Raw genomic sequence first — 14,698 nt, 5'->3', positions numbered from 1 at the left:
AGAGATATTAAAAAAAAACGCAGCACCAACAGTTCTTGGGTATGGCTGGGACTCATCCTCGTGGGGTGGGGCAATGGGAAGATGCAGACAAGAAGGTAAATTTGACCTCAATCACCCTGCAAGACCAGAAAGGCAAAGTCTCCCTTGTGAGTTTCGGACTTGGAAGGTTTGGCAGTAGGGGAAAAGGAGACGTCCTTTTCCATCAGTCGGACAAACTGACGCTGTGCTAGGTATTTTCCTTCTTTCATTCAACAAATGTTTATGGAGCGCCAGAAGCTGTCCCAGGCATTTGGAAACAGCGATGAAGAAATAGATCAGGGATTTCTTGAGAGTAACGTGCAAATTTTACGGAAGAGGAAGCTGAGGGTCTGCCTGACTCTGGTTCACGGATATCGCCCGGGCTCCCATGGCCGGAGGGGCAGCGTGGGGCTTTGGGCACTCCCTTAGATGTCCCGGCGCACGTGGTTCGGCCCGCGGGTCCGCTGTCCGGCTGCGCGCGCCGCCTGGGCCTCTCCATTGCCCCGCCCGGCTGGGCGCCCGCCCCCAGCCCAACCCACACGTGGGTTCCCGCACGTCCGCCTGGCTCCACTCCTGACGTCAGCTTCGAGGTTCCATTTAAGGCCCCTCCCGCGCCCAGCCTTGAGTGCCGGAGACTCTGCTGCAGAGTGCGGATTCTATTGCTGCGCGCCCCCGACGCCTTCTCAACGTGCACTCCCGGTACGGTCAACCCCGAGTACTCTGCACCCGGAGGGGAGGGAGGGCAACTGCTTATGGCTCCTCTGGCCCGGGCTGCCCGCAAGGGGGTCCCTGCTGTCGGGGAGAGGCGCCGCTTCCCAGAAGACGTGGGCGGTGGCCTACCATGCATGGGCTTGGCGTCCACCACTCTAGGATTTTGCCCTAAGCGGCATCTCTGGCCTCTGGCCTCGCTGGGGAGCCGAGCGAGTGACGCCACCCAACCCAGGGTTGATATTCCGGGTGGATGAGGAAGGACAGGAGATCATAGATCTGAGGGTGGAGGATGCCTTCGGGTTTGAAGTTAGCGAACAACGCAAAACTTGTGGTTCGGTTTTGGGAGCTCAGGCTATCCCTAAAGCCTTAGTACGTCTGGGGAAGGGTTCCTGGATGCCGGAGAAACCCTGAGTGCTGTGCGATTTGAATTTTTGCCCTGGGACGCTGGAGAGGTGGAGTCTGGGGATTGCTGACGCCTTTAGACTATAAGGTGCTCTTTGCGTAAGTGATATTTATTAAGTTGCTGGGGGATCAGAGGCTGTACTAAACAAGGTGCGTGCAAAGATGAAGCAGGCAGAGTTGCAGTACTTCTGCACCTCAGACGGGTCTATCAAGAATAGTATCGCGTGTACCATCTCTTTTTGGCAAAGGGGAAAACCTAGAGTTGGGAGAGAGGGCATCTCTAAGGTCAGTGTGTGAGTGGCAGAGGTGGGGAGGGTAGATCCTCGTTCTGCAAGGCTTCTGCCCCTAGACACAGTCTTGCCCCTACCATAAAAGGAACCTGTGGAGCAGAAGACTGAAGGTTTCAGTGAGGCCAGTTCTTTGCAGGAGAATTCCTCCCTTTAGCCAATAAGTTGCAGAAACCATGCATGGCTATCTAGAAATAGCAGTGATTTGAGACCCGATTCCATCTTGGTGACTCTGGGCTGCCTGCCTAGAGATACTGTCTGATATTTTTGCCCTTTAGGACCGAGTCAAAACTAGGCGTGGTGTTTGGGGGGATGTAACATGTGATTCCCTCCAGTGAGTGCAGTGCAGGGTTGGATGGGCAGAGTAGAAGATTCCCTCCCCAAGCTCTGGAATTCAAGGGTTCCACCAAGTACCTGTTAACTTTAGGGCTTCAAACCCTCTGCAGCCATTTCTGCACTTCCTGTGCTGACAAAATTTCCTCATACCGGGCCTCATGACTTTGCAACAGGACCACGGCTGAAGCTACACGTGGCTCCTCCTTCCTGCTTGGTTAACAGACGCTAGTCCCTGGTATTGTGATTTGAAGTGTGACTGGGTAACCCGCCAGGCCAGGGAGGCTGCCAACCCAGCTTCACGTTGTTCACATGTGCTTCAGGGCATTAGTAAGGTCTAAAGTCTGACTGGAGCATGCTCCCTCTGACCCACACAATGGATGGTTGCAGATAGCCTACACTTACTTGAGGGCTGGGCCGTTGGGGCTTACCCACTCCACCACCCAGCGTCCACGATCCAGCCTACTGCCTATTAATGGCACACTGCCACCAAGTTGCTGCTTTCTCTACCCTACGCCGAAACCTCCGTAAAGCAAAAGCGCATGCGCACTTGCACAAGTTTTCTGTGTCGGGATCTTCCGGATCTGGGCGGGGCGTAAACCCTTGTGGCACAAGGGGAGGAAAGCAAGCAAGTGTGCAGTGTGCGCAGGCGCCGACCTCACAGCACGTTCCTTTGCTTTTGGGTTGTGCTTGTGGCCGTTAGTGGCGATTTCTGCTTGTACTTTTGGTCCTTAGTTGGGGCTTTGCACTGTACTTGCTTTAGGGTCCTGAGTGGCCGAAAGATAGCTGCCCAGTGTGGGTGGCTCACTGATTTTGTCTGAAGAGCGGCCTACCCTTCTAAGGGCTAATAAGCCAAGATGAGTGATCCCTCAGGAGGCTATACTTACACCCAAACTTCGATATTATTTTTTCATGCCAAGGTGAGGTCCTTCACATCAGATCCTGGTCAGACCAAACCCTGGCATTAGACATTTAAACTCTTTTTGCCACCTTTAGGTTGTTCCTTCTCCATTTTTAGTCATCTCTTGTGAATTTCAGTGGCAAATTCCCAAAAGAAAGTAAAGTAAGCCTTTTTCAAGAACAGCTCTTGGTAAGTAAACAATATTTCAAGAGGATGCAGTGACATTGTTTCTCCCCTATAGATTCCTTTTGGTTCCAAGTCCAAGATGGCAAGTCTCAAGGATCAGCTGATTGTGAATCTTCTTAAGGAAGAACAGGTCCCCCAGAATAAGATTACAGTTGTTGGGGTTGGTGCTGTTGGCATGGCCTGTGCCATCAGTATCTTAATGAAGGTAAGTGAGAGTCCATCACTCTGGAAGCAGATGCCTTGGCTCCATCCTGTCCTCCACCCTCCCCAATAATGTCACAGTGTACATTAAAATATGAAGGTTCATGCACTCATTCAAGGAACTTAATGTGAAACAACCTTTGAAACATGGTGAGGTATCAACAGCGTTATCTGAAATAAAAAGTGTCAGAGGTTACATTTTCTAGAATTCATTATATATCCAAATGAAAGGAAGAGTTTATGCCTTTAAATGAGTCAGACTCTCTTAATGTAATTTTTGAATTGAAAATAACAGTTGCATATGGTAAAATTAAAATCATCCTATGGGAATTTTTTTTTTTTAATTTTTTTTAACAGGCATGAGTTTATTAGAAGAGATAGGGATAGAAAAAGGAAAAAGGACACTCTTAGGGAGAGAGTGTATTGCTAAAAGCTTGGTCCTTGTCCCTGATGCCAATCTTAATAACAAGGACATGGTTTTGAGAAAAAGGAAAAAGAAGGTTTATTGCCTTGCTAGCAAAGGAGAATCACATGGGAAACACCACCATACCATCACCTTTCTTTAACAATTTTGTTATCAATTATGGGACTAAAAATTAGAAAAAGAATTTGTGAGTAAAGAACACACTTTACAGTGTTCAAACCTGATTTATATAAAAAATAATTGCAGCACCTTTCATTCAATATTAAAATACTTCAGGTTTATAAAAGTGAAATATGACTTCTGTATTTTGAACATTAATGGATTGAAGGAAGAAGGGACTGAAGGCAGAAATGAGCTGTGCAGAGATCTTATAATAGCAAAGCACACTCTGTATGCTTTAAAAAAAATTTTTTTTTTTTTTAGATGTAGTTGGACACAATACCTTAATTTATTTGTTTTTATGTGGTGCTGAGGATCAAACTCAAGCCCTCACACACACATGCTAGGCGAGCACTCTACCGCTGAGCTACAACCCCAGCCCCTCTGTATTTGTTCTTAGAAGAAGCCACATAACACACCAACTTTTATTCCTTACCCACTTGTTCAGAAATTGATGCTGTTTTCCCTATATGTATGAACCACCTGTGGTCTTTTTTTTGGCCTCTGATTCAGGTATGGGTAAGAGTACCCACTGACCACTTGAAGGTAACTGTTGTTGGTGTTCCTGGTCTAAGATGCACCTATGAATTTTTATAGGTTCAATTGTAAGGATGCTTTTTACCAATATTATGCAAGGCACAAGTCTTATCTTTGTGCAAAACTGTAAGTATTGGTTCAAATATGAAAAACAACCAGAGAATTACTCAAGACTATCACTTTTTTTTGTGGTGGTGGTAAGAGGGGACCAAGGATTGAACCCAGGGGCACTTTACCACTGAGCCACATTCCCAGCCATTTTTTGTTTTTATTTTGAGACAAGGTCTCGCTAAGTTGCTTTGCTAAGTTGCTGAGACTGGCTTTGAACTTGTGATCCTTCTGCCTCAGCCTCTCAGCCTCCCAGCCTTCCAAACTTCTAGGAATACAAGTGTGCACCAAATGTTGATACTAGTCCATATCACCTATTTAATGACTAGCAAATTCAACGTAAAACTGAATTTGGGATAGAAAATAAAGCAAGTTTTTTATAATTAGAAAGCAGTGTTATTGGAAGTTGTTGAAGTTTTATGACTATTGATTGTTCCATTTCCATACCAGCAGTGGTAGCACTTCTGCAGAGGTTGGTTCAGAGGGGAGATAGTGCTATGTATAGACCATCTGTGAATCAGCTTAAAAAAATGGCAGTCTGCCTCTACTTTGAAGTATATCCTGACACTAACACTGATACAAAAGTAGCAGAACTCTCCTGTGTCAGAATTAAGAGAAATTTTTCATTCCAAAAATCTTGAGATGACAGTCTCCCATTTAACTAAAAATTTTATGTCTTTTAGGACTTGGCAGATGAACTTGCTCTTGTTGATGTCATGGAAGATAAATTGAAGGGAGAGATGATGGATCTCCAGCATGGCAGCCTTTTCCTTAGAACACCAAAAATTGTCTCTGGCAAAGGTTGATTTCAACAAGTTTTATATTATAGTCCACATTAGAAGTAAACTTTCTTTTTGTACAATATTTTATAATAGAAAGCTACTGACTACATGCTAAGATAGACAATATGATACAAAACCTGGGGTTGGAGAGGTTGGTGGGGAGAGCAGGGCAGAAGCCTCAGGCTTAGACTAAGAGACTTTCAATAGACTGCTGAATGGACTGGATCTGCAGCTTCAGTTGAGAGACTTCTTTGATGGTGACAGAACACACGATGACAAGCCTGGAGACCTCACAGGTCTGCTTAGGGCCCACTTGGAGCACACAAACATACAGGGCACATTCTTGTCTTCATCATAATAGCAAGATGTCCAGGGTGATCTCTAGGGATTCAGCATCTGCAGCCATCACAGGGAACTTGGAGATGCCTTTGTTGAGGGTTTTGGTTGCATGGCTGCAGTCCCTCTTAACAGTCTTCAAGAGCAGGCAACCTTGGATAAATCAGAAAAAAGCAGATCTAAATATTTTTATTCATCTCAAAGTCCTAGCTCTTAGAAGCATTTCTTTTTCATACAGGATAGGAGAGTCTTAAAATATATTTACATTGGTACCTATGGATATCAAAGTTCAATCTATACTAAATGGTTTAAAATGGAAATCCAATTAGTGTAATATGTGGAAACCATCTGAACTAGAATGTAATGAATAAAGTTTCAATCTTTAGGTGCATATTTAACCACATTGCTTTAAAAACTTTTTTTCTTTTGTGGTGTTGGAGCATTTAACCTAGGCCTTGCATATGCTTGGCAAGTACTCTATCACTGAGCTACACCCCTGGCTATCAGATATTTAATTGTTCTTATTCCCCCACTTCCTTTCACACAGTAACACAAGGTTGAGATCAGAATAAATAAGCCTGTTCAGATATTTTTTACTTGACCCTTTCACACTTAACTAGCACCAGCTTGGGAAATGGGATTTGGGCCCAAATAGTGTCTTTTGGTACTTGAAAGTCCTTAGCAACTCCTAGAGTTAATCATCTTGTGCCTTCGGGTATCTAGAAGCAAAATATGTTCGTTAAGTGTAAAGGCATCTCTGCCTTTGTTAGTAATCAAGTAGTTAAGTAAACTTAGGAGCAATGAAGAATAAGAACATTGAACGAAGGGGAAGAATTGGGGATATCTGAGAAGTTGATATATGAGAATCATAAACTTGATTTCTTCCTGTTTCTCTCAGTCGTAGTTATATAAAGTTATAATGTAACTAAAACTACACTACAAGGAAGGTATACACTGGTCGTTTTCAGTTCAAAAGTGTGATGATTGGGTTTTGCGTTGGGTGAAATATGCCTTTCTCTAAATGTTGTTAGACTATCAGTGCATTACCCATCTGACATAAAAAATAGAAAACCTGAAAACAAAGGGAAATGTCTAGGAGGCAGTGGGGGCATTTATCTGCCATATATATAAAACCTGCATAAAATTACAGAAGCCAGGTGTAGTGATAATACTGTGATCTCAGTGATTCTACAGGCTGAGGCAGGAGGAATAAAAGTTTAAGGCCTGTAAGGGCAATTTAGGGAGACCCTGTCTCCAACCTGAAGAAAAAGAGAGGGACTGGGGGTGCAGTCCAACAGCAGAGTACTTGCTACATGTGTGTGAGGCCCTGGGTTTGATCCTTAGTACTAAAAAGAGGAACAAATTTTGGTGGCTAGTTAACAGTTCTCTTAAAGGTATTCATCTGATCGTTTTTTTTTTTGTTTTTTAGACTATAATGTGACTGCAAACTCCAAGCTCGTCATTATCACAGCTGGGGCACGTCAGCAAGAGGGAGAAAGCCGTCTTAATTTGGTCCAGCGTAATGTGAACATCTTCAAGTTCATCATTCCCAATGTTGTAAAATACAGCCCACATTGCAAGTTGCTTATTGTTTCCAATCCAGGTGAGACTTAACAGCATAAAACATGAGCTATAGTAAAATTGATAGTATGTTATATTCTATATGCATGTATATATTAATTTATTTCTTGTTGCATTTCCCTCCTGAGAGTGTTTTTGTAAAATAGTTATTATAAAACATTAAAGGGATAAAACATTAAAGGGACAGAATGCCTCTGAACATAGTTGGAACATAAAAGCAGTTATTTACCCAAGATCTTATATATGGAATAAGTTTATGAATAATTGTATTCTCTTAATTGGTGCAGTTTATTCTCATAAAATAATACTTGACTGCTTGGTAGATTTGATATGTAGTACAGAGACTTCAAAATATTAACAAAAATATCAATTAGTCATGAGCAGTATCAAGATCCATATAGAACCATATATCTGTAGTGGCTAATCATTATCTAATGAATTACCTAATGTCTTTCCCTGAATGTTGTCTTCACAGTGGATATCTTGACCTATGTGGCTTGGAAGATAAGTGGCTTTCCCAAAAACCGTGTTATTGGAAGTGGTTGCAATCTGGATTCAGCACGATTCCGTTACCTGATGGGGGAAAGGCTGGGAGTTCACCCATTAAGCTGTCATGGGTGGGTCCTTGGGGAGCATGGAGACTCTAGTGGTAAGCATGAGTTATTTTCTGCTTTTATTTACAAAAAGACTGCATTAAAAAATACAGGTATTTTTATTATTAAATTAGACCCTAAGTCAAGTATCCCTTAATCAGGATAGACAGGTTTCCTGGAAACTACCATTTATATAATTATATGCTAAGAGTTAAGATTTTAGCCATTTTATATGACATTTTTTGGCAAGGAGAACAGAATGAAATTTTACTTCTATGGAAGTAAATAACTAGACTTGTTATTTCTTCAGAATCGAACCTAGGTCCTCATGTATGCTTATCACACACTTTATCCTTGTATATCCCATAATCCCCAACATGTGAAAACCATAGTTCTTATGATAACTTTAGTCATTTATACTTGACTTGAACTGCTTATCCCTGAAAAGGTCAGCCACCCCAAGTGGAGTTCAAGAAAATATTTTGGTACTGTGCAGAGTTCTGAGTTCCTTATGTCAATAAAATTTCCCTTATGTTTGTGTGCCATCTTTATATTTCAAATATATGAACTAAACATTCCAACAAATGAGGGAAATGGATTGAAATATATAATTTTTGTTGTAATCTAAATAAATGAAAATCTAATAGTAAGGACATTGATTTTGACCATTTGTGTGTAATCTAACCCTTCAGCAGATAGGAGAATTAAAAATAGGATCTTGATGCATAAAAATAATTGTGCTGTACAATTTCTTTTAGTGCCTGTATGGAGTGGAGTGAATGTTGCTGGTGTCTCCTTGAAGAATCTGCACCCAGATTTAGGCACTGATGCAGATAAGGAACATTGGAAAGAGGTTCATAAGCAGGTGGTTGACAGGTAATAAGTTTCATAATCTGGCAATATAGGAGGTTAAAATTTATTATTTTTATATAAAAGATTTAATTTTTTTGTGATACTAGAGATTGAACCCAGGGATACTATACCACTGAGCAACATCCCCTACCCCTTTAAAATTTTTTTTGAGACAGGATCTCACTAAAATAATCTGGCCTTGAACTTCCAATCCTCCTGCCTCAGCCTCCCAAGTTAATGGAATTACAGGTTGTAACATTAAAGTGCTATCCTATGTGTGCAGATGATGAATCTGGCAGGTGAGATCCAAAAGACAATAAAAATATACTCTTTATACAAGATGGCATTTATTTTAGTAATAATACAGAGGTAAAAGAAAGTGATAGGCAAGAGAAAAAGAAAGGACAGTATTATCGCCGGCATGTGGGAAACACACCTGAAGTCATGGAACAGGAGAGTTCCTGGGCAGCTTTTCAGGTTCCTGACTAGGAAGTCCCCAGCAGAGCATCCTCTCCAGTGGTGAGACCCCAGTGGGGCTTCTTAAATACAAATTAGAACAAAGAAAACTTCATTCTAACAACTACCCATCCCCTCAAGGACACTTCATCCCCACTAGTACTGGCCAGATTTCCAAGGGAGGGAGTGGTGGCCTTGAGGTAAGTGAGTGTCCGAGTGAGCCAGCCAAGCCCCCTAGGAAGTCAGCATTCTTTAGATGTTCCATCAAAGATGTTTGAAGGTCCTGGCAGGCACGTGGACAAGGAAGATCTTTAATATTTTCCTTAGCCCTTTCAGGTGTATGCCACCAGGCCCTGCTATTTTAATAGTGTTTATGTCTGAATACTTTGAGATAACTTGTTTTCTCCCCCCCCCCCCCCACTGGTACTAGGAATATCCAGGGCCTTGCACATGCTAAACAAGTGCTTTACTGCTGAGCTAAATCCCAGTCATTTTTTAATTCCTTTTTTATTTTGAAATGGTTCGGGCTGGTCTCGAACTTGCCATGGTCTTCTACCTTGGCGTAGCTGGGATCAGAGGCATGTGGGAGCTTGGCAACCCTTGTTTTCTTAAGCTTTGTTAAAGATCATAGTAGAAAGACAAAGGTAAAAACAACAAAAAGAATAGCTAAAATGAAAAATAGAGTACCAAATGCTGGCAAGATTATGCAGAGCAGATATTGGGTTCCTCATACATTGTTGGTTGAAATGTAAAATGGTGCCACCATTCTGGAAAACAGTTGGTTAAAATGAGTTTTTTATACAACCCAGCAATTTCATATAATGGGTCCCAGAGAAATAAAACACCCATAAACAGATAAAAATATTAAAAATTACAGGTATTTTTTAATGCTAAAATCTTTTTTAAAATACCATAATTTTCTGTAATCTGATAAATCTTTGCTTGTATTTTAAACTATTAAAATTCAACAAATAAGTTTGTCTGCCCTACTGGGATATGAGTCTTTACTTCAACATATATGATTTATTCACTTAGAAATAACTTTTTTTTTTTTTTTGGTGGTACTGGGGATTAAACCCAGGGTGCTCTAAGACCATGCTACATCCACAGCCCCTTTTTATTTTTTAATCTTTTTGGTACTGGGGATTGAACCAAGGATGCTCAGTCACTGACTGAACCACATCCCCAGCCCTTTTCCTTTTTAAAATTTTTTTCATTTAATGAACCTTTATTTTATTTATTTACATGTGGTGCTGAGAATCAAACCCAGGGCCTCACACATGGTAGACAAGCACTCTATCACTGAGCCACAACCCCAGCCCTTTTTGTATTTTATGCAGAAATAAAGTCTCACTGAGTTGCTCAGGGTTTTTCTAAATTGCTGAGGCTGGAGGCTGGCCTTGAATTCTCTATCCTCTTGCCTTTGTCTCCTGAGCCTCTGGGATTACAGGCATGCACCACAGCACCTGGCTTTTTTTTTTTAAGTTTTTTTTTTTTTTTTTTTTAGTGTGTGTGTGTGTGTGTGTGTGTGTTGCTGATGAATGAACCCAGGGCCTTATGCATGCAAGGCAAGCAACACTCTACCAACTGAGCTATATTCCCACCCGCTGTTTTGATACAGAGTGTTGCTAAATTGCTTAGGGCCTTACTAAGGCTGGCTTTGATGTTGTGATCCTCTGCCTCACTTAGTCTCCTAAATCCTGGGATTACAAGGGTGCACTACCTTTCTGACTTCTTTATTTTGAGATCAGGTCTCTCCAAGTCACCTAGACTGGCCTCAAACTTGTGATACTCCTGCCTTAGCTCCTGAGTAGCTGGGATTACAGGAATGTGCCACTGTACCTGGCAAGAAAAACCTTTAAAAATCCAAGTTTTTTTTTTTTTTTGGTACCAGGGATTGAACTCACGGGCTGGCTTTGAATTTGCTATCCTCCTGCCTCAGCCTCCTGAGCTGCTGGGATTACAGGCCTGGGCCACCACATCCAGCCCAAGTTCTTATTATACTCTTTGAGATTATAAACATAGTTAGCATCTGGGTGTGGTGGCACACACCTATATATCAGGAGGCTGAGGCAGAAGAATGGCAAAATTGAGGGTAGTCTGGGCAATTTAGCAAGATCCTGTCTCAAAATAAAATAGAAAAAAGAACTGGGGATACAGCTCAGAGGTAGAGCATTTGCCTAGCATGTGCAAGGCCCTGGGTTCCATCTCCAGGAAAACACACACACACACACACACACACAGAAACAGATAGCTTTTTTATTCAGATGATAATAAAGTTATATGCCCAGGTCTAGAAATGCTAGAAACATGGTACACTAACAAGTATTTACTAACAAATTGTTGAAATAGGGAAGTTTTCTACTTGGCATTATTTACTTGTAAACTGTGGTTATGTGTGGACCTTAGGTCTATCAATTAGTCCTTGGTTCAGGATTTTTATACAAGTACTATGTGCTGTTTGTGCTACTAGAGCTCCTTATATTTTCATAATTGGTCCAGCAAGACTCTCTCATTGTTTAGTTAAATAAAACCTGTGAACTTACCACCCAGCCAAGAGACTTTAACATTAGCTATCATCTGGTATAATATTCCTTGGGTCAGAATTACTAGTCTGCTGGTGTTTGAAAATACTGGAAGTGAATTTTTGCCCCACTCCCTATTCAACTATCTCCCTGTCACTCTCAGTTGAAATAATCTTATAATCAACATGCTGTGTGCAATCTTTTAATCTTTCTATATTTTCCGTTTTCATTTGAAATGCTGGCAATTGAATCCTGGTCTTTGTGCATGCTAGGCAAACATTTTACCACCGAGCTACTTCCTCAGCTGCCCTGGGTGTTCTCTTTTTTATTTTTTATTTTTTCCAGCAATGGGGAATGTACCCAGGGGTTATCACTGAGCTACATATTCAGCCCATTTTTTTTATTTTGAGACAGAATCTTGCTAAATTGACCTCCAACTTGCTATCCTCCTGCCTCGACTTCCTGAGTCACTGGATTACAAGCATGTGCCACCATTCCTCAGCCCTGGATTTACTTTTTAAAATCCAGTAGTACACTTCTTTTTTTTTTTTCTTTGCTACCACCACTCTTTGTACTACATTTCTTCACCCCACACAACCCCCATTGGTACTACTTCTGAGCTACATCCAACCCCAGCCCTTTTTATTTTTTGCGACAAGGTCTTGCTAAGTTGGCTGGCCTTGAACTTCCAACTCTAAAATTCCCGAGTTGCTTGAATTACACATGTACGCCACTATTCCTGGCTCAATATTTCTAATAATCACCAGTTTACTACTATGTTGGTAGCTATAATTGATTAGTTATGACAGTTATGTAATATTCCTTTGTGTCAGAATACCACAATTTATTCATTCTGTTGGAGGGCAGTGTACTTGTTACCATTCCTAATAGTATTGTCATGAACATTCCTGTTCAGTGATGTTCTGGTGTATATGCAAGGGTTACCCTTAGAAGTATAATGCAACTTTTTGGCATTATTTACTATAAAGCATGTGTTCAGTGAAATCTGTTTCTTCCTCCTGTTTTTTTCTGCCCTTCCCTATTCTTCCTTACCCTTCCCTATTCTGTAGCGCTTATGAGGTGATCAAACTAAAAGGCTATACATCCTGGGCCATTGGACTGTCTGTGGCAGATTTGGCAGAAAGTATAATGAAGAATCTTAGACGGGTGCATCCAATTTCCACCATGATTAAGGTAGGTCCATGTAGTGATACGTTGTATTTGAATACTTATTTCTGTTTTGCTTTTGTTTCTGTTGCTGTTGTGGTTGTGAGGAAAAACCCCCTACCACTGAGCTATATCCCCAGCCCTATTTCCTGGTTTTTTAGAAAAGATTCTTCTGAGAAAGCAATTAGGTTAAGGGAAGTCCTGTTCACTGAAGTGAAATAACTTAATGCACTCAGAACTTTGGAAATAAATGATTGATATGTAGGATAAATGTCCACACATATATACTTGATAACTTGACTGAAAAACTTGTTATGTTTAAGTAGATAGAAGTCTATAGGAGACAGATTTTGCCATTGGGAAAAGTAGAAATCACTATTACTTACCACAATGTTGCATAATAAATATTGGGAAGTACTGTGTATATTAATAGTTTTTCTTTTAATATATATATGTTGGTGTTTTTAGTGGTTTTCTTTTACACTCTTGATTATATAAATGAACATCTGGAAATAAATTTCTGCTTATTAAGTCAAATAAGCTTCATAATGGCAAAGAATGTAAGTCTTGGGAAACCTCAGATTGTATAGATAAAATGTAAATTATTTTCTTTTGTTTTCAGGGTCTCTATGGAATAAAGGATGATGTTTTTCTAAGTGTGCCTTGCATCTTGGGACAAAATGGAATCTCAGATGTTGTGAAGGTGAATTTGACTCCTGAGGAAGAGGCACGTTTGAAGAAGAGTGCAGACACACTTTGGGGAATCCAAAAAGAGCTGCAGTTTTAGAGGCTTCTAATGTCATACCACTTCACTGTCTAGGATACAACAGGATTTTAGTTGGAGGTGTACATGTTATCCTTTATATCTGTTCTGAGATTAAAGCAGATGGCCTGGGAAAAACATCAATTTTCTAAAGTTAGAAATAGGAATGGCGTATAAAACCCTACAGATATCCTGATGCTGGATAGTACTTAACTTGTGTAGTCCTAAAATAGTGTAAAATAGTTCCACCATCTCTGAGATACCACTGCCAATGTTGCACAACATTGTGCATGTTGTGTGATATACCTTCATCAAACATGCCTAGTCCAACTTTGTTTTTGTTTTTTTTTTTTTTTCATTCAGTCACATCCTGGGATCCAATGTTAAATCCAATATCACATGTCTTATGTATAACTGTTCTAAAGGATTTTATTTTGTGTATTATATGTATCTGTAGTGTACATTTCCATATAATGTAAAAGAAAGATCTACATATGAACATTGCAACCAGCTATCCAAGTGTCATACCAACTGAAATATCAAATAAACCTTGAACAGTGACTATTCTATTAAATTCTTTTTATTTATTTTTGTGGTGCTGGGGATTGAACCCAGGGCCTGTGCATGTGGGGCAAGCACTGTATCAACTAAGCTACATCCCTAGCCCTTATTTTTATTTTGAGACAGGGTTTTGCTGAGTTGCCGAGGCTGGTCTTGAACTTTGGATCCTCCTGCCTCCGTCTCCCAAGTTGCTGGGATTATAGGCATATGCTACCACTCCTCACCAATTTAAGATATAAAGTCATAAAGGTGCCATTTGTTTTGTTGTTATATTACTCAGAAGTAATAGGCTCTTCATGGACAACCCTGCAATAATTTTATTTTATGGGGTACTATTTACTACTGAGTAGACTTGAGTTTAATATGAATTTATGTTAAAAGTATAAATCAAGTAGTCTTGGTGATTCTGTACTCAACTGTCTTTATTAAATTTTCCCTCAAAATAGTTTTGTAAATCACCCTTATTCAGGCCTGAATATTGCCATCATTTCTGACTCAGGCTTTTATTCCCCAAAGTTTTCTTCTTCAGGGCTAGTTAAAAGAAAATTATGGCTTTTTTTCTCTCAAATATAAAATGACAAGCTTGGTCAAGCTGGTCTTGACAGTGCTATTTTAATTGGATTTGCTATCCTGTACACTTTAATTGCAGCCTTGCTAAGGTAAAATTTATATACCATAAAATGTACTTTAAAAAATTTTTATTAGTTGTAGATAGACACAATTACCTTTATTTTATTTATTGATTTTTAGGTGGTGCTGAGGATCAAACCCAGTGCCTCACACATGCTATACAAGTGCTCTGCCACTGAGCTACA

The 14,698-nt window shown here is 40.5% G+C and overlaps 2 protein-coding genes and 1 non-coding gene across 7 annotated transcripts in view; 2 read left to right on the top strand and 1 right to left on the bottom strand.

Annotated features, from left to right (window-relative positions):
* Positions 1-559: 559 nt before the first annotated feature.
* Ldha (lactate dehydrogenase A) lies at positions 560-13,562 on the top strand. The gene is made up of 8 exons (XM_005326744.5): positions 560-717; positions 2,894-3,043; positions 4,951-5,068; positions 6,815-6,988; positions 7,442-7,615; positions 8,318-8,435; positions 12,463-12,586; positions 13,182-13,562. Exons 2-8 carry the CDS (start codon positions 2,918-2,920, stop codon positions 13,344-13,346), a joined length of 999 nt encoding a protein of 332 aa, XP_005326801.1. The 5' UTR covers positions 560-717; positions 2,894-2,917; the 3' UTR covers positions 13,347-13,562.
* LOC120889616 (tumor susceptibility gene 101 protein) overlaps positions 5,070-14,698 on the bottom strand; it is a 120,233-nt gene continuing 110,604 nt past the window's right edge. For 2 of the 5 annotated variants that reach the window (XM_078046365.1, XM_078046368.1), the window contains one exon: positions 7,460-8,950. In XM_078046365.1, the coding sequence (XP_077902491.1) occupies positions 8,670-8,950 (281 nt within the window). In that variant the 3' untranslated portion in view covers positions 7,460-8,669. Of the gene's footprint in view, positions 5,539-7,459; positions 8,951-9,554; positions 9,635-14,698 lie in introns of those variants that run through there. The other 3 variants (XM_078046367.1, XM_078046366.1, XM_078046369.1) reach the window with 3 other exon arrangements.
* Positions 6,343-6,442, top strand: LOC120890215 (small nucleolar RNA U13). Its single transcript, XR_005734457.2, has one exon. It is a non-coding gene; the product is annotated as a small nucleolar RNA U13 (small nucleolar RNA).

This window comes from Ictidomys tridecemlineatus, chromosome 4 (assembly GCF_052094955.1).
Source record: "Ictidomys tridecemlineatus isolate mIctTri1 chromosome 4, mIctTri1.hap1, whole genome shotgun sequence".
NCBI classification, from domain to species: Eukaryota; Metazoa; Chordata; class Mammalia; order Rodentia; family Sciuridae; genus Ictidomys; species Ictidomys tridecemlineatus.
This window is presented reverse-complemented; position numbering and strand designations above follow the sequence as displayed.